Source organism: Podarcis filfolensis, assembly GCF_964270895.1.
Source record: "Podarcis filfolensis genome assembly, chromosome: 6".
NCBI classification, from domain to species: Eukaryota; Metazoa; Chordata; class Lepidosauria; order Squamata; family Lacertidae; genus Podarcis; species Podarcis filfolensis.
Genome location: NC_139609.1, coordinates 66,706,687 through 66,733,758, shown reverse-complemented (window position 1 = coordinate 66,733,758; position 27,072 = coordinate 66,706,687). Strand labels below are relative to the sequence as shown.

The following is a 27,072-nucleotide window of genomic DNA, read 5'->3' as shown; positions in this document are numbered from 1 at the left end:
TCCTAGGCTCTGTGGTTTAACCCACAGTGCCAGCCATCTTAGGGACCCACTAAAATTAATGAACATGACTCAATTGGGTCCATTATTTTCAATGGGGCTATTCTTCCTAAAACTTAGTTGAGTATCACCCAATGTCTATTAAGTGTGCATAGGACTGTAGCACCTGGTGTTTTCTTTTTAAATGTAAGCTGAACATTCAGAAAAGGTATCTGGAGTGTGGGTCATTCTGCCCCCCCATTGATTTATTTTACTGTATTTTAATATTTTTGATCTGGCAAACTGCTTTGAGATCATTTATGTAATGTAAAGCCACAGTACATTTTAAAATAAATAAAACTTTACTATATAATAAAACAAAATAAGTATCCCTTCTCCCTGCCCATCTGTGGCTACATGTTCTTATGACACAAACATAAATAATGGTTAGGACAGCAAAACGGTTCCCATTAGTTGGGGGGGGGAACCTAGTAAGAGGGCATTTGAAATGAGGGATCTGTGTGTCCAGAAAACCCTGGGATAACAGTTTCCCACATGCAAGCCCTCATTTAATGTGCATTTAGGAATGATGGCGACTCTGCATGCATGAACGCCGTTAGGGTTAGGCCAAAGAGGATTAGAAGTCTGTGCTTTTAAAGATAATCCCAAACGATGTCATCTTTCAACTGAAATGAGTTTCAGATCTGTGCTATTTACTTTGCTCCCGAACTTGTTCCGCAAGCAGCTTCAGATCAGCGCACCTTGCTGCACCTGTCTTGGATAAGGGGCTCAGGTGTCGGTGGGTGTTGTACAGGGAGGCACCCGCCTCATCCAGCCTCCTAACTTCACAAGGCTGGATAGAGCACAACTCCAACTCCTTCATGGGCCCTGTGACTCACTCCTTGGGAACCTGCCACAGCCCAGCAAATCACAGGCAATCGCAATGATGGTTCAAAAACAAAATGATCACCACCCATTTGCCACCAGCATTAGGTCTCATAGACAGGGACTTCGTTTGGAAACAAGCCTTGGGAAAGTCCGCTTCTCTCTTTTTTTAAAAAAAATTGACATGGTGACCATGGGTGTAACCACGATTTTTTTTGGGGGGGGGGGCAAAACTTCAGATTTGCATGGATTTGTATTGATTTAGGGAGGGGGAGCTGGCCCCGTCCCTCCCCCCGCTATGGCCATGAAAGTGACCAAGTTGCAAGTTGGCCCTCTAAGCATCTGGGTGCCTCTGATCCTCTGATTCAGTGGGACACGGATGACTTGATGGAGTGTTTTTCTCCACCCTCTCTCTCTCCCTTTTCCACCTCCTCTGCCTGCACAGCCGTGGAGAAACCGGAGGCAGAGTCGGAGAGGCAGGAAAAACTGGTTCTGAGCAGGGAGTTGCCCCCGAAAACCCAGGGCGCCTTGGCCCTAGCGTGGAGCTGAATTCAAACTCTTCCCCAGCCCGGGCAACCAAAGAATGGCTGCCTTTGTGCGCAGGCTGGGTCACGTCCCACCCTCGCAGGGTGCCTTTTGCAAGGTGCTGCTAATAGACAAATTACAGCTCCCAGCCTGTCAAGGTAGATAACAGCACCATGTGATGCAGGCGGCCCGGCAGTCGACGGGTGGCACCGCAGGGGAAAGGTGCGCAGCGCAGCGCAGCGCGGAGGAGGCAGGAAGGGGACGGGCGAGCGCAGCGGGACTCTCCGCCTCGTGAGAACCGGGGTGCTCTTCTTCCCCGAGGATCTCGCTCCTGCCTTGATGCCCCGGGAAGTTTTGCAAGCGCCTTGGAAAGAATAAGAAGCGAGCAGCCACCGCCACTGGTCAAGCCCAGCGGAGGAGATCAGCATGGCTTTCGGTAGAAAGAACTGGTCTGCGCTTTCCAGGTGGGTGCTGCTTTCTCCCTGAGCCGGAATCCCCCCGGGTTGGGAAGGAAGGAAGGAAGGAAGGAAGGAGGGGTCTTGGACAGCCAGAGAGGAGGAGGAGGAGGAGGAGGGGCAGGGGGCAGGCAGAGTTTGTTTGGGATCCTGCCAGGGAGAGGGCAGCGGGGAAATCCTCCGGATTGTAAGGGAAGAGAGCAAAACTTGCGCATGGATGTCCTTAGAGGCGGATGGTCCCTTGGCGCAGGTTAGAATTAGTTGATTAGTAGCCCCTTTAATATACAAACGGAGCTTCACATTTTCTCTTCGCCGGAGGCCAGTGTGGGGTGGAAACTTATGCTTCTTGAGGCGGACTCGCATCTCTGCCCGAGCGCACAGGGCTGGGTGGTTTCGCTACAGGCGATTGCTGGATTGGCCACGGATTGTGGGAACTGACTCCACGGCGAAGTTGGGTTAGGGTGGAAGCGGGGTTGCACATTCGGAGTTGGTTAATCGCTTAGAATCCAACCATTAGGTGAAGGGATTTTAAACATGTTGGTTGACTAAAAAGATGTTCCCTGCAAGATTATGATGATGATGACTATTATTATTATTATTATTATTATTATTATTATTCTCCAGATAGCGAGTAGCATTTTAACAAAATATTCTCTCCTGTGCGTGAGAAAGTGAGGTTACCCTTTCTAGGTTGATGCCTGCTGAGAAAGACAGAATAGCTCAGCTGGTTAGAGCATGGTGCTGATAATGCCAAGGTTGCAGGTTCGATCTTGATAAGGGATACCTGCATATTGGGTTGGACTAGATATCCTCCAACTCTACAGTTCTATGATTCTATGAAAGTGTGCCTTTCTCCCTTTAGAACTTTTCACCACCCTTCCATCACATGCTATAGTATAGAGATTTAAATGGTTGATTGCCTAAAACTCATGCAGTGAATGGACTAATGTTAGATTGTTTGGGTGAGTGTGCCAGTTTGAAATGAGGAGAGTATGAAAGCTGTATCTGTGGTGTTATATCTCTGAACTTGATGTTGCAGCTATCAGTAGCGAGCATGCATATGTCACCCTCAGTGGTTGCTTGAATGTGTGAACTGACTCCACTAAAAAACCACAATTATATTGATTTGATGCGCTATAGTGGTTCTGTCTAATAGCTGGAATAGTTCATTCACACATTCACCCCATGACTTCATATTAGAGTGGTCAAGTGATAATCATAGTTGTGTGAACCAGAACCAGATTTTATGTAGAGCTGCACAGCCATTCCAAGCCATGACACATTATTCAGGGTCACAATTCAACTTTCATCATCATCATCATCATCATCATCATCATCATTGATTTGTACCCCGCCCATCTGGCTGGACTTCCCCAGCCACTCTGGGCAGCTTCCAACAAAAGATTAAATACAGAAATGCAGCAAACATTAAAGGCTTCCCTAAACAGGGGTGCAATCACAAGTTGGCCAAAGGAAGCAGGATGCAACCCAACCGGTATGTCCAAGCATTACTTGCAATGCAGAGGATGAACCTCTTAGATTTATTGATGCTGTTCTTTGGGGTGGCAAAATAATATGGGCCAGATCCACTCTTTCTCCCATTTTACAGCTGAGACTATGGGATAGCAACCTGCCCAGGGCCACTTAAGGCAGGACCACAAGGGAATTCCTTCCTGTCTCTTGTCTTCAGCGTTTAACTGCCAAGCTGGAAGTTTGAGTGAAGACCCTCCCCTCCCCTGCTCTACTCCAATAAAATATAATGTGGCATCATGGGCAGTCCTTTGGCAAACATCACATTGTGGATCATTCAGGCAACACATCACATTTGAGCTGAGCTTTTGCCTTTTCTCTGTGGTGATGATCAAACGAGCAGATCTAGTTCCCAAGGAAAGTACCTTGCAGCACACGCCTAGTGAGCCAATAATCAAAGTAAGATTTGATTCCTGGGCTAAGTCCAGCAATTGGCTTCGTTGCCTTTTGCACTGGGGCAGAGGAACTCCCAAGAACCACCCTCAGAGAAAAGTACAACCAAACCAAACAAACAAAGCTGTTTTTGAAAGCTGCAGGCCCATTGATTGCAAGTTTTTAAGTCAGTTGGCAACCTGATCTAACTGGTCAATTGATCATAATAGTTCAGTGGCAGCTGGAGATTATTTGGGGAAGGTTAATGATTTCCCCCAACTGAATACTACAAGGGGGAGAAATTTGCTTCAGTTTGTAATTAAAAACAAGCTTACCTAATTTTCACTTTCCAGAACAATGTGTGAACTGAACATAGTGATCTTTCAAAATTCACACATCTCTGAATTTTGCAATGTAGTTTTCTGGCCAAGTAATGCGTACAAAAATTAGTAGGGTAAAGTATGTATAAAAGTGCAAATATTCTTGAAAGTGTAAAAAAAAAATGCTTTATTTTAGGTAAAGTTGCTTTGCAAAAGTGAGTTTATTAGGCAAAACTGCATACAAAAATGTGTATATCAGGAGAAATTCACGCTAAGATGCTGTTGAGTTTTCATGAGGACTTCACAAACTGATGTGGAAATTGGAGAACTGTGTGTAAAGTTGGGAAAATGAGAAATGAAAAGAAACTGAAATTGACAGATTCATCCATTCCCAACTACAAGGCTTCCTGCACTCTTTGGAAAATCATTTTGCTATCACACACACATTTGGCTCCATCTCTGAACTGGCTTTTAGTCTTGGAAGGGCTTTGCCCCAAAAGGTGGCACAGAAATATTACAAATACATATAGACAGGCAAACTGATATGGGCTAGAGTTGGGCCATGATTAGACCATGGTCCCGTTTTGAACCTCCAGCCTTTCTTTTGGGGACTGCCACAAGAGCCCTCTGAATCGGACCAAAGGTCCAACTTGTCCAAGACTAGCTAATGTGGTGTCATCCAAAGGTTGCTGGACTCCAGCTCCCATCAGTCCCAGTCAACCAGCATGGTCAGAAATGAAGGGAGCTGTAGTCCAATGGTCACCAGAGCATGAGACTATTAATCTCGTGATCACAAGTTTGAGACCCATGTTGGGCAGGAGATTCCTACATTGCAGGGGGGTTGGACTAGATGACGCTCCTGGTCCCTTCCAACTCTGCAATTATATGATATGATATACGATAACATCTGGAAAGCACCATGTTGGCTATCTCTGATCTGGTCTAGCATCCTTTTCCCCAGAACATCAAGCCAGATGCCTCTAAGATGCCTCCAAACCGAACATTAAGGCAATAGCCCTCCCCTGTTGTTGCTACCAACTTGCTGGTGCTTCAGGTTCACATATACTGCAAGACAAGAAAATTTCAGAGTCTTCCACCTGCTCTATAATATTTTTTTGGCACTTGACAATGATTGCTCATCCCAGATACAAATTGTCCACGACAATGTCAGCGGAACTGAACGCCCTTGTCTAAACGGAACACCTATGGTTAAGATCTAATTAAAAATCCATGTTTTTAAATTGGTAGTTAAGGAAGTCATTGTTATTCTCCCAATAATTAGAGTGATTAATGTTTCCCAGCCCTATTGAGAATGCATTCATTGGTGTGTCATGAAAATGGATGATGCTGTCATAGCCGCATGGATCACGGATCTCCCCAACCAGTTTGCATGGTGTATTTCCCCCTCTTCCTGTGTTATAATCCTCATTCCAGAAATGCTGCAGGTAGGGAAGGAAACTTAAGGAAGGATGTGAAAACAACCACGTGATATATTTGGTGTGGGATCTTATGTACGATACCAGATTATGAATACAGTAGAACCTGTTTTGCTCTGATATCTTAGGAATATGGCATTTGCACCTCACAGAGATGTGTCTATATATACTGGTGGTGGAGAGAAAGCCTAGAGATATGAAGTCCTGGAGGACATTGTACCTGCTACAGAGTTATCCTCATCTTGGAGGTCTGAGTGTATTGTAGCAACTACTTGATAATCACGTGACACTGGCAGATCCCTGAGGCTGGCACTGATGTGCAACCCTTAGCTCTGGTTTCTAGCATGGAGTCAGGGTGCTTCTGAATGGTAGGGAGAATTTTTTAGGATCCAGAAGCCTTGGTGAGAAAGCGGTAGCCTGCAGTTGTTGTTCACACATTTGGCTTTTTATAAAAAGGGTGGGAAGGGGTCAAGTGTAAATTGATGTGTGTTGGCACAAACTGTACATAAGATTCCCAAATAGCCAAATTTACACGGTCTCCATAGACCAGGCATAGGCAATCTCGGCCCTCCAGATCTTTTGGGACTACAACTCCCATCATCCCTGACCACTGGTCCTGTTAACTAGGGATGATGGGAGTTGTAGTCCCAAAACATCTGGAGGGCCAAGTTTGCCTATGCCTGCCATAGACCCACCAGAAAGTAATGAGCTGGCCATTCCTCAGTGACTACAAAGGAGGCGGGATTCCCATTTGGTGGATGTTTCACTTAAGGCAGAAATGTTGGAGCAAATGCATAACTTGTGAACAGGATATTTCCTCTGAATCTGAAGCTTTGATACTTGTTCCTGTGTTTGTGACTTTTCCTCTCACAGGCATGTGGTTTATGAGCATCAAAGAATACAGCTGCATCCCAAAAGTTCATTTCCTCTAACTGAGAAATTGGTTTTGTATGGATTATATAATTGAAATTGTGTGGCTCTTACGTGTGCAAAATTCAACCATTTGAAAATCTCTAGTTTAGTTCAGTCTTGTCCTGCCTGGAGCCTGGACATGTTGCTGGATTCCAAGTCCCATCAGCCCTAGCCAGCATGACTAATCATTGGGGCTGATGAGAGTTGTAGTCTGTTAGAGTTACCGTAATTTTCGCTCTATAGGACGCACCGGACCATAGGATGCACCGGGCCATAGGACGCACCTTGTTTTAGAGGGAGAGAACAATAAAAAAAATTCTCCCCCTCTCTGCTCAGCACCCCTTCAGTGAAGCAGCAGGAAAAACGGAGCCCCTTCCATTTCTCCTCCCGCTTGGCTGAAGGGGCCCTGCGCAGCTCTCCCTCTCTGCTGAAGCCAGGAGAGTCTTGCTCTCCTGGCTTCAGTGAAAGGAACCTGAAGCCTGTGGAGCGCAGCGGGAATTTAATAAGAACTGGCAGAATACACCTGAAGTTTCTAGTTCTGTTCAATGGCAAGGATTTGGGCACTTTGTCATTGAAGTGGATGGACTTGCAGTGTTTAATTTTGACTGAATTCTGCCCAGTGATATTAAAATATATTCAAAATTCCCCCCTTTAAGTCTTTGTGCACACTAAGTTTACAGGTGATAATTACAGGTCTTGAGCATACCTATGCATGATGAAGTGAGTTGGAGGGAGGTCCAGTGATGATTTCTCCCTAATTCTAGTCTGATGGAAGTGAGAGCATTTGTCATGTCCTTGCTATTCACCCATCACATCTCTGATTATGGCACAATAGGACAACCTAAATTAAGAGTCGGGATTCATGTGACAATCTTAAGGATGTTATCTGCTCATCTGTCTGCCCCAAAATTCTAGCTTCCCCAGAGTTCCACACCTTCTTGTTTCTTGTTGCTGGTGAGATGCCAAGGAGTGATGTAACGTCAAGCCTGGCGGAATTTCAATTAAGTGATGACCTAGACTACCCCCATCTTTTGGGAGTTTCACATGTAATCACAACATTTGTATTATCTACACATAGGGCAGGGCAACCTGATGGGTGGGATGAGTTAGAACCCCGTGTATATTGCCCAAGTGAGTAGACTAGATGCTAACAACGACATGAGCCAAGGATGGGATACAAATAACACAGAAAGAGAGGCAGTGTGTTGGACTAAGACCTGGGAGGCCGGGGTCCTAGTCCCCATTCAGTCGTGAAGCTCACAGGTGACCTTGGGCCAGTCACTGCCTCTCAGCCTAACTACCTCTCAGGGTTGTTGTTAAGATATCTGGGGAGAGGGGAGAACCATGTATGTCCCCTTGAGCTTCTTGGAGGAAAGGTGGAATATAAATGTATTAAATAAATCATAGGATTATAGAGTTGTAATGAGGGCCATTCTAGTCCAACTCCCTGCAATGCAGGAATAAAAATAAATTTTCCTGTGCAGTGATCAAAATTATTTGTGTTGTTTAAGTGTTAGTTTTGTTTTGAATAACGCAAACATAACAAGGGCAAAGGGGGTAGGTACGAGGAGAACAGGTTATAGCTCACAAAGAAAAAATGGAGAAGGGGAATTTAAGTGCTGTCAAGATGATGAGTGTTTAAGGAGGGCAGCTACATGTGTATGCAACTCTTTTGGCGTGTGCTGTTCAGATGTCAAATAAGTGTCTATGTAATGATCCTGGCTGAACTCCTATAAAATGAAAACCGGGGATTCCAGAAGATTGCGTGACCTCAAACTTCAACTGACAAAAGAAAAATGACAAAATTGGCAATGATGGAACCTGAGCGCAAATGTAGCTTCAGTGGGACATGCACAGTAATCTCAACAAGAGCAACTTGAAAGACAGGGAGTTTGAGGGAAGTTACCACAGGAGAAATCTCAAATCCTGCTGCTGTGTATATATAAAGGACACCTTGGACACTAGGTGGTCTGTATGTAACTGGGCGGGGGGAGTCGGGAGCAGTGTTTTCTCAGCTTCCTTCCTCTTATATTTGTGATAAAGGAAAGGAAGAGCCGTGCATTGTCTGGCTTCAAAACAGGAAGGAGAAAAGATACTTTGGAAGACTAAGTCTTGTTGCTGGAGTGGTTAATATGTGCCTGATTTCCTGTTGCATCTTGCTTTCTTTTGGTATCTTGTTTTGACAATGGTTGCAAACACATTTTTGACAGGAAAGCCCTTCCTTAGCTCTTTAGTTCTTGGTAATGCATTCCAATTGCTCAAACTCACACAGCCAATTATGAGTTTCCTGTCCAGCATTGGTTACATCTTCTGATTTATTAACAAACACATCTGTGAATCAGTCAAATGCTTAATATAAATCTAGGGGTTTCCCATGTCCCTTAACACATATTTTCCTGCTCAATATAATGCAGAGTTTTAATTTATGTTTTTGAAAGGTAAAACATTTTTAGACCTTCCTTGAATTCTGGCATGTAGGAAATCAGTATAGTGCCTGCCCCGTTCCAAAATGTGCATGTTCATCTGAAGATCTGAGAAGAACCTCTGTACATGCGTCAGCTGTGTATGTGCCTATTGCAGAGTTCTGACTGAGCTGAGATTGTACGCATATATGATTTATATGTGTTATGTACTAAGCTTGGATCCTAGAACAACAGGCAGGTAGGATCGTAGAATGCAACAACTCATTGGCCTGCAGGAGAAGACCAATCAGGCTCCAGGAGGAAGTTAATCAGCCTATTAGGCTGGTAGGATCATAGAATACAACAACTGATTGGCCTGCAGGAGAAGACCAATCAGGCTCCAGGAGGGAAGCAGAATCAGCCAATCAGACGGGACTCATTGTGCAAATAATGTATATAAAGGCCTGAGTTTTGGGGGAAATTCAATCACTGTTTTACAAGCTGCAATAAAGAGCATGAAATCACTGCAGGACTTTGAGTATATTTCAATATGTGAGTGGGTTTTATTCAGATATTGGCAGGAGCTGGTGGGTGAGAGTCAATGATGTGGTTGGTTAGGTGATTTGAGACTAGGGATAGCCAATGTGGAGCTCGCCACATATTTGCTGGACTCCCATCAACTCAAGCCAGTATGGGCAAGGCCAGGAATTATGGGAGTTGTAGTTCAGCAGCAACTGGAAGACACCTCATTGGTTATCCCTATTCTAGGCTCTGGAATGAAAAGTTTTACAGGGTCCCTTCCCTTTAGATGGTAACGTCTATTACTTCACCTATTTCAAAATGTGGTGAACCCCTTCCTTCCCCATCCACACCACTGCCACTGTCATTCCTGCTGAGTGGGCCCAAGGACTTCTTCCCCAAAGTCCTACCTGAGTGAGAGTAGTGGGGAGTAGTGGGGATGAAGTAGGGAACTGAATTTGATTTAAGATTCTACTTTTGCCAGACTGTCACTCTACCTTGGCCAAGTCACTTGTCTCAAGCTGTAGTTCCCCCGGGACAAAAATGGGAATTCTAGGAGGAAGGATTCAGCTAATGAGCCCTACAAGTGGAAGTACTAGCACCATGGGGCTTTCTCCCATTTCATTCAATGCCCCTTTAGTGCTATGTTGCATTCCTTCCAATGGCTGTTGGGTGGAATTCAATGTAGCATCAGGTAGGATGTGCATGACCAGAATGAGGTCACCCATATAACAGAACTTCCCCCTGCATGTCTTCTCCATCCCTAAACATGTTCTGGGTTTCCTCTAACCCTGCAGAGCAGATTTAGGGTGCCCAGAGGGACCCAAGGTGGGAAGTTTCAATTGCATGAGTCAAGGCTCATTCAACAACTTAGCTGAAACTGGCCTATTGTCTCTAGATTGCTGCCTGAGCGAGCACAATAAAGATAGCAAAGGGAATTTGCTATTTTGAAGTGTTTTATGATAAGTGGCAATATTTCAATCTTTTATTTTTTTAATATTATATTAATTGTATATCACTTTTCAGTATACAAAGTCATTTTCTTCACTTTTAAAAATATGAAATTAAATAAGAGCCTTCATTGATATAACTATCCATTTATATATCTGACCAATAACTTTCTTAGGTAGCTAAGGCTAGGAAATTGTGGCTTAGAGTTCCCATCCCCCCCATTAGATTTAGATGCACTATCACTGAATACACACTGCAAAGAGAACCAGGTTATTCAGGCCTAGTTATCTAGGTTATCCAGACCAACCACTTTTTGTTTTTATAGTTTAGTCAATCACTGTGATATAGTATATCTTGATTTCAGCAAAGCATTTGGCAAGGACTACCATGGTATCCTTGTTGATGTGATAGTGAAATGTGGACTGGGCAATACTTCTGTTAGAGGTTCCTATTATTAAGCTCATCTGCTTCAAGAGTTCCAAAATCTACTGGCTGGGACTAGCGGCGTAGCTAGCCGCTCAGGTGCCTGGTGTGGCAGGTGCGTCCACTGGCTGGGACTGTTGCTCTAGAGAGAAGCCTAGAAGCAATGGGTGAAAATTGCAAGGATACAGATTTTGGCAAAATGTTAGGAAAAACTTTGGAAGAGGTGAGATTGGCAAAATGCCATCATTGTGGCAGCTCTTCCCAAGTGGAGCTCCCTTCCTTGCATTTGCTTTTAATCTGTTTCTCCCCCACTTCTGCCCCAAATGTTCCATCACTATCCACTGCATCTTCACAGCAGCACTTCTGCAGAACTGTAGGCTGGGAATTAAGGATGCGAGGTGAATATTTGCCTGAGGCCACAAGTGAGACCAAGGCTTAATAAGTCTTTGATCTTTGGACCACACAGGATTATGATATATTAACTCATAATGATGTAACTGTTTGTTTACGATATTACAGATTCCCCATATGCAGTTTAATGTGGCAAATTTGCCTTGGCAGCAATATCGGCTAGACATTCTCATAGTTTCATTCCAATACTTCTTTTCCTTGGTAAACAAATACCTGTACAATTTGTAATAATATCGGGAGAGCTGTGAATCATTCTCTTAGTGAGCAATTGACTTGAATATTAAGGCAGCAAGATCAGAATCTGCTAGGAACCTGTCCTGCACAAACCTCATTGAAATGAATTATTATTGGCGGATTGGGACTGAAGCTGCAAAGACTTGTGCGTTGCTGAGGTCATGATCAGATATACAGATATAAACCTCTGGAGAGTGAATATGCTGCAAAAACACTTGTGGAGTGGTTTTGCAATGTTTTTAAAATCATTAGCAAGGATTTCCTAATCACCAGGCAGTTGTGCAAAGAGAAATAGGAAAACCTCTGCTGGATTTGATAAAAAATGAGGTTGTATGGAACATTTTCACTTTCCCAAAGTGCCCCTATGGTGAACATGAAACAAAATTGCTCTTTGGCAGTTCAGTTTGGACACGTGAGGGCAAAAGTATGCAAAAGGACAGGAGTACATGGATCAGCTCTGCTCCCAACCTCACTGGGCATCTCTCCCCACACCCCCAACCACTGACCTTAGTGTGTTTAGCACCAAGCTCTGAACAGTTTTCTTGCTGTTGTTACCTGATGAACCTGACAAGTCTCCTAATGAGCCCAGATAAGCTAAATTTCCTGATGGCGAGGAAGCTTGCAAGCTCTTTCAGGGAAACATGCTTGCAAACCACCTTCTCTCTCTCTCTCTCTTTTGAAGGTGAAACATTTATTCATTAAAAAAACCACAACAACAACCCTTGGTTGCCATGTTGTAGGGAGGGTGCGAGGTGGGTGCCCAGTCCACAGTGACTGAAAGCCAGTGCAGGTATCATAGTGTGCACAGTTTTTGTTATTTCAGCCATTATACCTTGTGGAGAAGTCTGCTGCTGCCCTCTGTGATGTGCAGCCCTAGGTGACTGTTGGTGGTGGCCCAGAAGCAGCCTGCCTGGACTGAGTTTGCAGCCCTCCAAGCCAGTCAGGCCTTGTCTGAGCTGTGCCATGTTGCCTTGCCAGGCAGAGTAGCTGGGCGGAAAAGCATACTTGTAGAAGAGGACACAAAAATATGCATGAAGTTTGCAAGTGTGGATGGGAACGTAGAAACAATGGCTTACAAACTATGAAATTGATCTCATCCTAGTGGAGACGACACCTCATCCGTCTTGCCATGGCAAAAGAAAAAAAGCTAATAATAATAATAATAATAATAATAATAATAATAATATTTATTGCAAACTACCTTCTGACCTTATGAAGTTTGAGAGTAGAGGGGGCATGTCAATAAAGCTGAGGGTGTGGCGGATGCATGCACCCCATCTCTCTACACACCTTTGCTTCACATCTCCGGGCTAAACACCTGAAGATGGCTTCATTTTCATTGCAAAAGAACAACGTTTTCCCATGTTGTCATTCTTGTGGATGGGGCTCAGAAGCCTTTGATGGAGGATGCTGATGAACCGCATTGTTATAGTGGAATGTGTCTGCCAGCCAACTTTCAGGCTTGCCTATGGCAGAACTGCAACAGAGCAGACTGCAGACAAAAACCCTCTTCTGGCTGGGTTCCCCCATGGTCCCAACAGGAATGCTTCAGTGCAGGATGATCGATCCTGCTCCACATGAGCAGAAGCTGTTGCTGGACTGTCCGTGTAGGGAATGGATGTAGTACTAATGTGCTGTCTGTTTCAGCATGTATTCCTCATTCAGAATCAATGCAGGTGTTGTTAACATAAAACATTTACTATGTACAGCTATCTGGCAAAGCTTTCATACATGGGCCTATGGCAGGATTTCTGACTGAGTGCTGGACTGTGCTTAAGGCAGGTGCATACACAGAAAGTATGGTCTATGACTCCCCTAAGGCCACCCCAGCATGACCAGGGATGATGCTAGAAGCAGTCCAGCAACACTTAGCTTAAAGGAACAGTACAGTCGTACCTTGGTTGTCGAACGGCTTAGTTGCTGAATGTTTTGGCTCCCGAACATCAAAAACCCGGAAGTGAGTGTTCCAGTTTCCGAACGTTTTTTGGAAGCCGAACGTCTGATGTGGCTTCCATGGCTTCTGATTGAGTGCGGGAAGCTCCTGCAGCCAGTTGGAAGCTGCGCCTTGGTTTTTGAACACTTCCGGGAATCGAAGGGACTCCCAGAATGGATGAAGTTTGACAACTAAGGTACGACTGCACACAGTTAATTCACTTCCTCCTCCTCCTCTTCTTATTCTTCCTTAAAAAAAGAGAGAGAAAAACTCAGATTGTAGAAGAGGGTGGGGCTCTCTTGTTATGATCTAAGAACAACAGAAGGGAAGGGTCTATGAGTCATGAATGGAACAGAAGTTGATGTGTACTCCAAGCAGATTGCTGCCATTTCTGGTTTCATTACTGGCTGCAGGCAGGCAGCTTGCTGCTCCAATAGGATTTTAAAAATTCAATGCAAAGGTTTAAACACACTTCTTTTTCTTTCCTCTTTGCCCCCCCCCCGCTTATTCCCCACTTCCCCATTTGCATGGCCCTCTCACAAGAGTGGAAAACAACACAGCGTAACTTTTTATTGAAAGTAAAAAAATGCAGTGGAATCCATGGCACAATAATGATTAACCAGCATCCTGTGATAGCAGGAGTGGCAGCTTTCTTGAATGCCAGGGGGCTGGGCACACCAGTGCCACAGTCGATAGCTGGAGCCGTTTCAGGCGCACGTAGCTACCGAAACAAGTTGAAATCTTGGGTGCTTTCGCACAGAGATCTGTGCTCATGAAAGCCTGTGCACAACCTGTTCTGATGCATCTGCCTCTCCACAGCTGTCTGGAGAACAGAGCTGTGCCCAGGAGATGTGGAACTCTGGAGATATAATGTAGACATGAGAAATCTGGTGCCACATCATATCACAGTTTCCCTGGGACTGGTTTCCCACCCTCACCCAGTTGTGTGCTAAGGCACAAAGAAGGAGAGCAAGAAATCCACCCCCCCGTCCCCTGATCTGTGCCCACATCCCAGCATGATAGAAGGAGACCAGTAGCAACACAGCAGCTCTGTAGGAAAACCCCATTTTTGCAGAGTCTTGGTGAAAAGGGGGCATTCTGTTGACAAGGCTGGATTAGGATCTCCTGCCCCCGTGGAGCATGCTGCCCAAGGTGGGTTGCCTCAGATTGCCTCACTGCTAGGGCAGCAAGCTATTTTAGGGAATGCAAGGCAGACCACTCCTCAGAATTTGCTGTCTGAGGCAGCTGCCTCACTCTGCCTCATTGCAGGTCTGGGTCCTGTCTCCATGTAACCACACCATCGCAGAATACATATAAAGTATGTGGTACAGCAAAGACAACCATGTTTCTTGTGTGTTTGTCATGTGAAATTTTTAAAACCAATCTTGAGTAAGAAAAGAGAGGTTTATATATGTAATTATTGTCCTCAGCTACATTTATTTAATATATATTTAAAACTGCCTTTCAGGGTAAAAGGCCACCTCAGAAATTGAGCACAACTAATTAAAACAGCAGCATTAAAAAGGTTCAGAAAATAAAAATAAAAATTCAACAACCGGTGCATTTATTTAATTATTATTATTTATTAAATTTGTATTTATTAAATTTGTATCTAAACGTAGACTGGAGAATCCAGGCATTTAGGCCTGATCAGGGAGGGAGTCAAATACACTTCTAGTCATCCCAAAAAAGGCCCTGTATCTCATGCACAACAAACTGATGGAACATTTTGGCAGATCCTTAATTCAGGCCTCTATGGCCAATCTTGGCAGATCCATAGAGGTGTAAAGTGGCTTTTCTAATAACCTGGTTCTGTACCATTTAAGGCTTCCAATGCAACAACCAGCAGTTTAAATTGGGCCCAGAGATGCACTGTGCAAACAGATCACAATGAATGTGCAATGAAAAGCTTGTCTGAAAGAAACCTAGAAGACAGTTCTGCAAAGGCAGAATAAAAGCAAAACTCTCAGAAGCCAGAAGAAAGAACAAAGCGACTGTCAAGAGTGCCATTGGTCAAATGCTGCACTACAAAACTTAGTCTTAAGAGAAGGCCTAGGATGAGCCAGGTGGTCCTCTCCAAGGAGGACACTGCAGAACTGTGATGCCATAGCCGAGAAAGCTCTTTCCTGTATGCACAGCTACAGTAGCTCTGGTGGGAAGGTGAGGGACACAGAGAAGGGCCTCCAATGTTGATCTAAGTGCTGGGGTGACTATGGGCATTATCCATCTAGCTCATTCCATCAGTGCAAGGATTTCTGAGTCAGCAGCAGCTCAATAATGCTTGTTTCTCTCCCCCCCATCCTTTCCGTTCCAGCCTGGCCCAACAATGGAGTACTGAGGATGAGGAAGAGCAGGAGAGGGAGCGCAGGCGGAGGCACAGGCAGCTGAGCTCCACCACCGAAGTGAAGGAGGAGACCCCCAACACAGTGCAGAATGCAACCAGCCGAACACCAAATAGGTATATGTTTGCTGGGAAGGGAAAAACAGAGCTCTCAAGGCTCTGGAGGCTGTTGCTTGGTACTGCAAGGGAAAATGTACAAGGTGTGAACGGAAAGTTTGGTGAATGGTCACAGAAATTGGACAGCGAGAAGTATTCGAACATACATGCCTTACAGGCCTTCAAAGTAGGTCCCCTCTGATACAATGCACTGTTGACAACGTTCGTAGAACTGTTGGAAACCTCTGGAGAAGTCCTCTTTTCATACTGCTCTCAGTTCCCCCGTCGCAGCAGCTTGGATGCATGAAATGTCGGAAAATCTGTGCCCTTTCAGTGCAGATTTCAGTTTTGGAAAAAGAAAGAAATCCGGTGGGGCCAGATCAGCAGACTATGGAGGGTGGGACAACTCAGTAACCTCAGTAACGATTTCACGCAGAAAATGCAATTCTTTCGCCATCTTTCGGACGGACAAACGCCGATCCCGCATCAATAACTCACGAACTCTGTTGACATTTGCCGCTGTTCTGCTCGTCAACAGTCTGCCAGACTGAGGGTCGTCTTTGATGGTTTGCCGCCCTTCACGGAAATGCTTAAACCACTGTCTTTCGAGTTACAGCTTCATCCCCATACACAACTGTGAGCATTTTGTGGGTTTCCAATGCTGATTGTAAGTTCGAATATTTCTCACTGTCCGATTTCTATGACCATTCACCAAACTTTCCAGTCACACTTTATATATGACTCTGCACGGTTATGCAGAGGTTGAAAGAACTTCTGATTGTGGGGCCTGAACCAAATTCCACTGATTTCCAAGTCTGGTGAAATCTTTTGGTTTACATCGGGTTACATACGCTTCAGGTTACATACACTTCAGATTACAGACTCCGCTAACCCAGAAATAGTACCTTGGGTTAAGAACTTTGCTTCAGGATGAGAACAGAAATTGTGCTCCGGCAGCGTGGCAGCAGCAGGAGGCCCCATTAGCTAAAGTGGTGCTTCAGGTTAAGAACAGTTTCAGGTTAAGAACGGACCGCCGGAACGAATTAAGTACTTAATCTGAGGTACCACTGTACTTGAGTTTGAGTTTGGGGGAGGCGAGGAAGAACTGGATCAGGGAAGTCTTGCAGGCTCCATTGGGCACCCATAACCTGGGATTCATGTCAGCTCCTGAGCTCTAAAGGAAACTTTTGAGAGCTTCCTTTCTCTTTTTTCATTGTAGGTTCCGGGGCTCCTTGGAAGTAAAGCCCTCCAGGCAGGAGAACTCAAAGCCGGCAAAGGAGAGGACACTGGAAGAGGTAATAAATAAGCCAGATGACAGAGTAAGGAGGAGAGTGGAGATGTTCAATAATGTGAATCAGGAGAAAAAGGAGACAGTGCCTGCCAGGAAATGGAAAGAGGAAGCTGCTGAAAAGAAAGCTAAGCCTTCTTCAGAACCACCCCAGGAGAAGGAACCCACGGTGGAAAAATGTGAAAGCCTGGCTCAGCAAAAGGAGCCTCACAAAGAAAACCATCAAAACCTGAGTGAGGAAAAGAAGGTGAGAAGCTCAGAAAAACAGGAAAACTTAGATCAGGACCCCAAGAAGGACCCCAAAGTAGACGAGGATTCAGTCTTCAGTGAGGAGCAGAAGGCACTGAAGGAGCACAAGTCTCAGCGACCGGCCGCAGTCCAGAATGAGGTGGCCACACAGCAGCCTCTGCGAGCTTCTTGGGAGCGTAGGAGCATCAGCCGGCTTGAGGTGAAGATTAACCCCAGGGTCAGGAGCTTCACAGAAGCGGCTCCAGCTGCCTCTGGGCCACAGGTACTCAGTCTTGGAATTTTAGAGGGAAGAAATGGAAGCCAAAGGGCTGGAAGGGAAAGGCAGTAAATGTGCATTGGGTATCAGTGCAAGTCAGAGGTAGAGTCAACTGGAGTCTCCACAGTTGTCAGCTTCATTCAGCACTGGGATTGAGAAGCCAGTTGGTGAGAGCACAGTGCTGGTAACACCAGGCTTCAGGTTCAATTACTATATGGGATAGCTGCATATTCTTGCATTGCAGGGGGTTGGACTAGATGATCCTCAGGGTCCCTTCCAACTCTATGATTCTATGAAAAATAAGGAGTAAATTAACTGAAAGGAAGGAACTCTGATGGAGTGGAAGAATGGGACATCATCAGCCGTTGTGGGCTAGGTAAATTGAGGATGGGACTTCAGGTTGTTCATCTGTGCTATAAATAAAGTCTATCTCACATTATTTTATTTGTTCATATATACACATAAATGTGTAGACCAACATTCAGGCCAAAAAAATGCCTCCCAAAACACTGATTAACTTTAAATTGTCCATATAAAATAAAACATTAAAGCTATTTTAAAATTTAACATCAACTTCCCCCAAACCTGTCTTAAAAGCCAGCATAAACCCAGAAGCCCAGCAAACACCATCAAATACAGTAACATCTACTTCACCAGCTCCCAAATGCCACAGTCAACCAATAAGTCTTCAAGGCTTGTTATGCAAATGGAAGGATGGTATTTGCTGGATCTCACTCCTAACTGAATTCTATAATTGAGGGGCCACATCAGAGAAGACCCTGTTCTGTGTCCCTGCCATTATTGTATCAGCCCAGACTTTTCTCTCAATCCACCTGATGGTTTCTTGGTTCATATTTGTTTTCCAGGCAGCAGAAAGAAGTAGGCTCAAAATAGAAGAAGTTGCAAGCTCTCCCTCTGGTCAGGATGGATCTGAGGCTCCCTTACTAACCTCTCAACCTCTGATTACCTACAGTAGTTCATTCAAACGAGTCAGCCCAAGGACAATCTCATTCCGGGTAAGTATTCATGATCAAGGCAGGAAAATACTCCTCCTTTGAAAAGGACAAGAGACCACTTTGTGCATTATTCTATATACCAGGCATGTCCAAAGTCCATTTCAGGGGCCTAATGAGGCTCGCCAGTTGATTTAATCTGGCCCCCATGGCATTATATGTCCTGGGGTAAAATCTTAAAAAAAGCTCAACAACTTTGGTCGGCCCTCACGCATGTTTACTTCATCAAATCTGGCCCTCCTTGAAAAAAGTTTGGGCACCCCTGCTACAGAAGGGACAGCAGGGAATATGTGGCCAGCCCACTCCCTATGCTCCTTGGCTAAATCAATTGCTCAGAGCCATCATGCCCAGCCTTAACCGTCCACATTGGAAGGGTATATTCTTGGCAGGTTTAGTCTAGCAGTTCAGTTTCTCCCCTTGTGGCAAGGACCACTATTTCTCACCACCAATTCTTGTGTCTCTAGGTTGTCCCCAGGAAAGAGAAACAAGATGATACATTAAGCAGAAGGTAAGTGGGTATCAGGCTCAGCTAATTCTTTAGATTTGTCAAGATGCTCAGGGCACTTAGGGCTTGCGAGCTTTTGTTAGATTTCTTTCTTGTGGACCTTTGAAATATTTATTGAATTTGTTTGAGTTCTTGCATAGAAAACTATAGACCGGGGGGCTGGAGAGTAGAATGCTTTTCTAGCTGTAAAAGGCTGAATACACACGATTCACCTGGAGCAAATTTAAAGCACATGACTTCCTCAAAAGAATCTTGGGAGCTGTAGTTTGTTAAGGGTGCTGGGAATTGTAGCTCTGTGGTGGGTAAGCCCATGAGTCTTTGGGGAGGTCATGTGCTTTGAATATCTGGGGTGGTATTCAACTAAGCTGTACACAAGAGTAGACCCATTAAAAGCAATGGACTCGACTTAGTCACGTTCACTCATTTTGATAGGTCTACTCTGAATATAACTTAGTTAAAGACCATTCACAGTGTGTACACAGCTCAAATCCTTGAGTACAAAGTCATTGCGCTTCCTGTATCCATAAGTGTTTCTTGCTATAAAAAGAGACAAAAGTAAAAAAGAAAAGAAAAGAATTAAAATAAATATTGCAGCATTTTTATTTTTTAAAGAGAGATGAGTGAGCCATCAAATTCCATTGGTAGCAGAAAGCTTGTCATGTTTTTGTATGTAGGAGGAGATACAAATATCTCACCCTTCTGTGGCTTCTTGATTTGTGGACCTACCAAGTGAATTCTTTGCTGCACATTCTTTCAGTTGCATAAATCCACTGCTATGTGCAGGAAGATCTATTTTTAAAAGCTGCATTTCTCACTGTAAAAACAGTTGCATCCCAGACATGGTCTTGATGTGAACAAAATATTTGAGTTTGATCAGCAGTGGTTAGAATTCACAGTATGAAAATGTTTAAGGTACATTGCTATTTCTAATTCCAACTGGATATTTAAAAACAGGAGCTGGAAAGGGAAAAAATAGTTGTTTCTGCTTTCTACAGTAAGGGAGCTTTTGAAAAGATTTTGTTTTTAGTATGAGCAGTAGGTAATGTGCTAGCTATGGAGGCTGTGTTTTGGAATTTAAGAAGGGAGGGGGGAGATGCCGTGGTATTAATTTAGGGAGTGTTCATTTATTGCCCTCATATTTTTTTTAAAATACCCAATTTATTTTTTTCTTCCCAACTTACATTTCAAATAAAAAAATGTTCAAGACTTAGTTTTCAGAAGTTTTAAATTTGCATTAAATTTACTTTTAGCTTTACAATGGACTCCAGAGCATTGATCCCAACTTATTAGGCTCCAGTGACCTTTCACTTAGGGAATGAAATATCACTGTTCCTTACAGGATCTTGGAAGGTTTTTGTTCATACCCCGTGTTATTTGCTCTTTTCCACTAGTGCCAGCATGAGGCTCCCAGCAAGCACTGCTAAGCTGGAGGAAAAGCTGGAGAAATATACTTCTGCTGTGCAGGTAAATATTGGAGCAAGCAGTGATCATGACCTATGGCAAGGGAGGCTAAACATTTTCAGGCCATGGGCCTCATTGGCTCAAGGCCAACATGGCAATATGGCTGTGACCAAAGTTATAAAAGAGCCTCTTACCAACTCTTCTTTATTAATTTCCCATTAATTTATTCATGATTGATTTTATTTGACTCAATAAATATGCCCTGCCCCGCTTTCACTCTCACATTCCTTATTAATTTCCACCATCATTGCTTACTGTTTTCTTATTCCTTATGATTTCTTTATTCACAAATTCTTTATTTAATCTTTTTTAAAAAAATATTTTATTAACAATTTCAACATAACAAATTATCAAAACATATCATATTCATTATTTTTTCCCCTCCCTGCCTTCGAACCCTTCCTCCCCCCCGAGACTTCCCTCAGCTCCTCTCTCTGATTTCTCAGCGCATATTATTCTCTGCATGTTATATTATACATATCCTTACATTATCTATCTACCAATATCTATCAACCAATAAATCTGTGTATGTTTATTTGAAACCTGCCAAGGAGTTCAGTTCATTTTGTTGTCTTTTTAGATAATTTGTAAAAAGCTCCCATTCTTCCTTAAACTCACAGTTGTCCTTGTCCCGCAATTTGTATTTCAATTTAGCCAGCTCACAAATTCTTTATTTAATCTGCCTCAATAAATACACCCTGCTTGCACATCTTGGAAGTACATTCAATGATGAGCACAATATGCTGCACTCACAGAAGTTCCATGAAACAGGAAAAATCTGTGAAGGGACCAAGGACAGGTTGAGTGAAGGGGGAGAGACAGGGACTCCTTGGCTGCAAAGGAAGGAGGTAGAATGGGAAATGGGGGCGGGGGGGAGAGACTGGCTCAAGGTCATCCAGTGTGCTCTATGGCTGAGTAGAGGTTTGGATTCTGGTCTCTCAGGCCCTAGTACAACACTCTAACCATGACACAACACTGGCTCTTCAGTGCCTTGTCATCCCTGACCATTTGCCATGCTGGTTGGGGGCGTGCTAGTGAGTGATTGGTGCTGTTCAAAAGTGGAAATATTCATCTTTATTAATATTTCTACCAGATGCTCAGTACTGCAGAGGTGTAAAATCATTTGCATTATTGCTGGTGAGTGCTTCGTGCGGTACAAGCATGAAAAATGTCCTAGTCAGCTTGCATGGCGGGTAGGAAGGTGACAAAATGTCTTGGGCCAGCCCTGACCATCACTAATGAGTGTTCTGGAGTGCTCAACAGCACCACCTGCTGCTCAGCAAGAGATATATAATAGAATCACAGAATTGTAGAGTTGGAAGGGACCTTGAGAGCAGAGGTCAGCTAACTTTTTCAGCAGGGGGCCGGTCCACTGTCCCTCAGACCTTGTGGGGGGCCGGACTATATTTTGAAGGGGGAAAAACCCCCGAATTCCTATGCCCCACAAATAACCCAGAGATGCCTTTTAAATAAAAGCACACATTCTACTCATGTAAAAACACTAGGCGGGCCCCACAAATAACCCAGAGATGCATTTTAAATAAAATGACACATTCTACTCATATAAAAACACACTGATCCCAGACCGTCCATGGGCCAGATTTAGAAGGCGATTGGGCCGGATCCAGCACTCAGGCATGGATAGGCAAACTATCTAGTCCAGCGGTTCTCAACCTGTGGGTCCCCAGATGTTGTTGGACTACAACTCCCATCATCCCTGAGCTCTGGCCTTGCTAGCTAGGGGTGATGGGAGTTGTAGTTCAACAACATCTGGGGACCCACAGGTTGAGAAAGGCTGATCTAGTCCAACCCTCTGCAATGTGGGAATCTCAGCTAAAGCATCCATGGCAGATGGGCATCCAACCTCTGTTTAAAAATCTCCAATGAAGGAGAATCCAGATGCTGAGAAAAATACAGTACAATAGCCAAGTTGTTGGGGGACTTGGAAGGCCACCAGAAATCCATATGGCTGTGGCTTAGGCACCCTGGCCTATGACTTCTTTGTACTATGTGCCCATCCTCTGGATGGGCCATGGGCATGAGTAATTACTAATCTCTTGAATGATGTGAAAGGGACTCTGGTATGGACATTCAAGAAGCTTTGGATTGATTTACATCTGAATCAAAAGGCCAAGGGATAATCACACAGGTATCCAAAATGTATCTCTGAGGAAGAGAGGATCATGAATAAAGTTAATAAAAACCAACCCAAACTTTTTTTGGCGGGGGGCGGGGAGCAAAAGAATAGCCAGTGAAAGAGAGGAAGATGCTTCTCTGCCAGGCATTGATTAAGTAGAAGAAGAGGTTCTTTCTTGAAATTTGAACTTCTCATTTTGCCTGTCTTCTTGACCCTAGAGAGCAGGGTCAATTAAATTACCTCCATCTACTCGGAGAAACTTCAATCCGCCTTCAGAGGGTGTGGCCAGCAAGCGCAGCATCTTTGAAGCAACTGTCCCCATCCGGGCTGAGACGACCACCCCTGTGCGGAAGGTAAGGTCTAAGTGCAGTCAGGATCATAAAGCTAAAAGGGATACCCAGAAAAAGGTGGTGGGGAGTGTTTAACAGGAGGAAGATGGCACCACCAAGCCCACAGCCACATCTGCACCATACCTTCAAGGCACTATTATATCACTTTGAGTCATGGCTTCTCCTAAAGAATCCAGTGGGAACTGTAGTCTGTTTAGGGAGCTGAGGTTTGTTAGGAGACCCTTGAAAAACTGCAGTTCCCAGGATCCTTTGGGGAATGCCATGACTCCTAAAGTCAACTAAGACTTTTTAAAATGCATGATGTGAATGTAGCCATGATGAAAGTTGCCAGTCAGTGTAGACAATCCTGCAATCCGACCTGTAGAAGGACCGGCGATTTGACTAAGTATAAGGCAGCTGCCTATTTCCCTATGATCCTAATTAATTAGGGCCCCATCTTCCTTCCTTCCTTCCTTCCTTCCTTCCTTCCTTCCTGTTCTCACATTTCTCCTGCCTTTTTTTCTGCCATGGAATCCAAGGCAGCATAGACATGGTTCTTAGACAGTCTCCCATCTGGGTGCAACATGACCCAGACCTGCTTAGTATTTGCAAGGTGTAGCCTCATGTGCTTTCAGGCCATACCCTGGGATATGCCATGCAAGTCTCTGTACCATTCACCTCTGTAGCAGGGCCACATGCTCTTTTTGCTCTGCTTGCCCATGCTGGAAACTCTTGTCTGCTCCTCCTGTCATACCACAGCGAGGATGCTCCAACATAGGAAAGGCAGTGATAAGTGACTTGCTTTTCCCCACTCTGCAGTTCTGCGCTCTCTATTCTTTTCTTATTTAGGAGAGTTTGAAGATCCCTGGAGGCGTCACATCTCGCATCAATCTCTGGATCAGTCGAACTCAGGAGCCCAGCAAGGATGAAGGAACCAAGGTATGATCTGTCTCATGAAAACACTTGGGTTTAACAATCAAGAAGAGGCAAATTGCTTGTGTACAGTCCTGCTCAGCTACAGCCATAACCCATAAGCAAGGGAGGGGGACCCTCTTAGTGCTTATTTGGTTCAGGAACTTGAGTTGCCTTCTTTAGTTTCACTTTTGGGATTGTCAAGGGCTGCTTCCTTAGGATCGGTCAATTCACTAGTTTCTTGTGCCATTCCAGTCCAAACCCTGCTCTCGTCTGCATTTTGTTATCTGCTACAGGAGATGAAAAATTGTTCAAAGGGCTGCCATAATCACATCACTCTAGAAACAGCACAATGACCACGAATCTGCTCCTGGAAACAGGTGTATTTGTGATAATGTTAGAAGTACATCTAAACAGGAAAAGGCATGCGTGGTGGGTCCATTTTTTTCTGGAACCATGTGCATCTGCTTAGAGCTACTCTCCCTTTCCAAACTCTGTATCTAGCTTAGCCCACCAAATCTTAGGTAGCCATATGTCTCTGTGGGGAGTCCTTTGAAGAGCCTGTGACTTGTCTTCCTGCAGGACATTCAGAAAATTGAGAACAGTGCGGAGTGGAGTCAGTTGGAGAAACGGCCTAATAATTCCTGAAGGAAAACCAGTGCAAGGGCAAACGGAGGTCAGTCCTGAGGACACAAAATGACTTGATCTGATCCTAATGGGTGTCAAAACCACTTTGATTGCAAAGTGAATTCAGTTGAATTCTGGGTAGACTTCATCATGTGGGCAAATGATAATGCAAGTAGCAAGCTCAATAGATCCACTAACACAATCATTTCCTCTTGAACAATGGAATTTTCCTCCCTCCCCCTGCATACCCTTGAACCCTCTCCATATCTATGCCAGATCCTAGATGTGCAGCTAATTGTCCTTGCGCTTGCAGATGGAATGCTGTTTGGTGGAATGTTTGGTGGAATGCTGCCCTTAGGGCTATATTCAACTAACTTTTACTCAGAGTGAACCCATTTAAATGAATGGCCATGACTAACTTAGATTCATTCACTTCAGTGGGTCTGTTCTTAGTAAAAGCTAATTGAATACAACCCACTGCTTCCAGGTGCACCGGCACAAAATCCCCCTCATCTTCAATGTGCTACTGCCATCTTGCTGATAATGGGAATAGCAAGAGTAAGATTTAGTCTGGATGCTTTATGAAGTGATTGTATATGGATCCACTACAAAGACCACTTTGCCCATTTGGAAGCTTAAGACTGGGGCCATAATGTTAAAGGTCCAAAACAGGCATGGAATAGGACGAGCTGAAATAGCATCTGGCCAATGGATCAGAGCATGGGTTTCTCAGAGTTATAACACTGCAAATTTGTAACCCCAAAGAGAGAAACCAGAAATGTGTTCTCATGATCTTTGGTGATAGGTGGCCCAAATGAGTTAACATTTGCACAATATGTAGTGGTTAGAATGTCAGATTAGGACCTGGGAAACCCAGATTCAAATCCCACCTCAGCCATGAAGCTCATTGGACGACCTTTGACTTACCACTGTCTTACAACCTAACCAACCTTACAGTATTCTTGTGAAGATACTGGGGGAGCCATGTGGCCTACCTAGCTCCTTGGAGCTGAGATATACATTTAATTAATAATAATTTGGAGGGTGTATTTAATGAAATTGTATTTCCCCCCCGGATATTTATTGAAGAAGTCTACATGCTAATATTGTAGGATATATGCAAACTGGTGCCTAAGGCTTGGATTCAAAGTCCAGTTCACCCTTCTTTCTCCCTTGCAGCAAGCTCTGCACTAGCCTAATGCTTCCTTTTATCTTGCAGGTGTCACTGAACAAGCTGCTCTGGGGACAAGATTATCTCCATTTAAATCAAGGACCTGGACCACTTGAAATTACCCTGCATTCCTTGGTTTCAGACTGTTCCACCAGGCCATTTGCCTGCCAAAGAGTATCTATCAGTCAAGCTGCCTATGGTGCCTTTTCATGGATGGGGTTTCTTGGTGACTTAAAAAATGCTTCTAATTGGTGGATGGGAAAGATGGCGATTATGACATGGAAACTATATTACCCACGATCCACTTCTGTTCCTTTCCACTCCTGTATCTTCTAGCCCCCAAATAGCAAAGCCTTAAGTTCTGCTAGCAACATTGAAGGTATGAAATACCCGTGGCCCATTCTCTGGATTTTCCTTCAGTTTTGTATCTGCCATAACAATAGGGTTCACCGTGTAACTCATGTACCCTGCAGTGACTGCATACAGTTAGTATATCTACTTGCCACCAGTTACGCCACCACACGGCCGGATCTTAAGAACATAAGAGGAGCTCTGCTGGATTAGACTGAAAGCCTGTCTGGCCCATCATTCTGTTCTCACACTGGCCAACCAGAAGTCTCTCGGAAGCCCATGAGCAGGAAATGTGCCCAATAGCTGCCTCCTACTTGTATTCCCTAGCAACTGGCATTCAGAGACATTCTGCCTCTGACACTGGAGGTAACATATAGCCATCATGACTGGTAGCCAGTGGTGATGACATCACTGGGATGAAAGAGGCTGATTCAAAGGGGGAGAATTTGTGAGAAAACTGCAACTGGTCAGGGCTGTTCTCAATGGAGATTTCTGGTATCTGAGATAGGGTGATGGGCTACCTGTGTGTGGTGGCAGAAGGGTGCAGGATGCCTCAAAATGTGTGTGTGTGGGGGGGCTTCTTGCTACAGCAGCCCTGCCAACCCTGTGCAAAGAATTGCTAAGAAGTCATCCTGACAAAATATCAAAGGGTGTATGTGTTATCATGCAGTATGGATATGTTCTTAAAACCGATGGAACAAATCTGTTGTATCTCAAGGCTCAATGTTTCCATTTGGACTTAGGGTGAAATCTTGTGCATTGCTACTTAGAAGCAAGCTCCACTGATTTTGGTGGGATTTACTCCTAGGTAGGTGTGCTTAGGACTGGAGCCTAAGTCATGGCAAACTTTAGCTGGATCGGGGGCCATAGGTTCTCGTGTGAACCCTGTCCATAACAGCTTATGCCATTGACTTAAAAATCAAACCAGTTTGAGCAGAAAGTTTTTTATTTTTTATTTTTAGTATATTTGACTTATGAACACCTAACTCTAGATTCACTGGTGATTTTGGCTCTTGCTATATTTCATAATAAATTTCACTTTGGTTCCAGTA

General features: G+C 44.3%; 1 protein-coding gene across 2 annotated transcripts; it reads left to right on the top strand.

Moving 5' to 3' along the window:
* Positions 1-1,290: 1,290 nt before the first annotated feature.
* On the top strand, positions 1,291-27,072 carry LAD1 (ladinin 1). 2 transcript variants are annotated; one of them, XR_014549035.1, is made up of 11 exons: positions 1,291-1,850; positions 15,599-15,742; positions 16,941-17,520; positions 18,381-18,530; positions 18,992-19,035; positions 20,424-20,496; positions 22,849-22,983; positions 23,809-23,898; positions 24,454-24,547; positions 25,718-26,312; positions 26,691-27,072. XR_014549035.1 is itself a non-coding variant. In XM_083617531.1 (10 exons), exons 1-9 carry the CDS (start codon positions 1,813-1,815, stop codon positions 24,517-24,519), a joined length of 1,320 nt encoding a protein of 439 aa, XP_083473657.1. In that variant the 5' UTR covers positions 1,387-1,812; the 3' UTR covers positions 24,520-24,547; positions 25,718-27,072. The 2 variants fall into 2 exon arrangements, 1 of the variants encoding a protein (XP_083473657.1); XM_083617531.1 differs by having other exon boundaries at positions 1,387-1,850; positions 25,718-27,072.

Coding starts and splice junctions, on each gene's coding strand:
- LAD1 (XM_083617531.1), top strand. CDS start 1,813: ATGGCTTTCGGTAGAAAGAACTGGTCTGCGCTTTCCAG. Junction 17,521..18,380: donor CAGCTGCCTCTGGGCCACAG/GTACTCAGTCTT, acceptor TTTGTTTTCCAG/GCAGCAGAAAGAAGTAGGCT. Junction 20,497..22,848: donor AATATACTTCTGCTGTGCAG/GTAAATATTGGA, acceptor TCTTGACCCTAG/AGAGCAGGGTCAATTAAATT.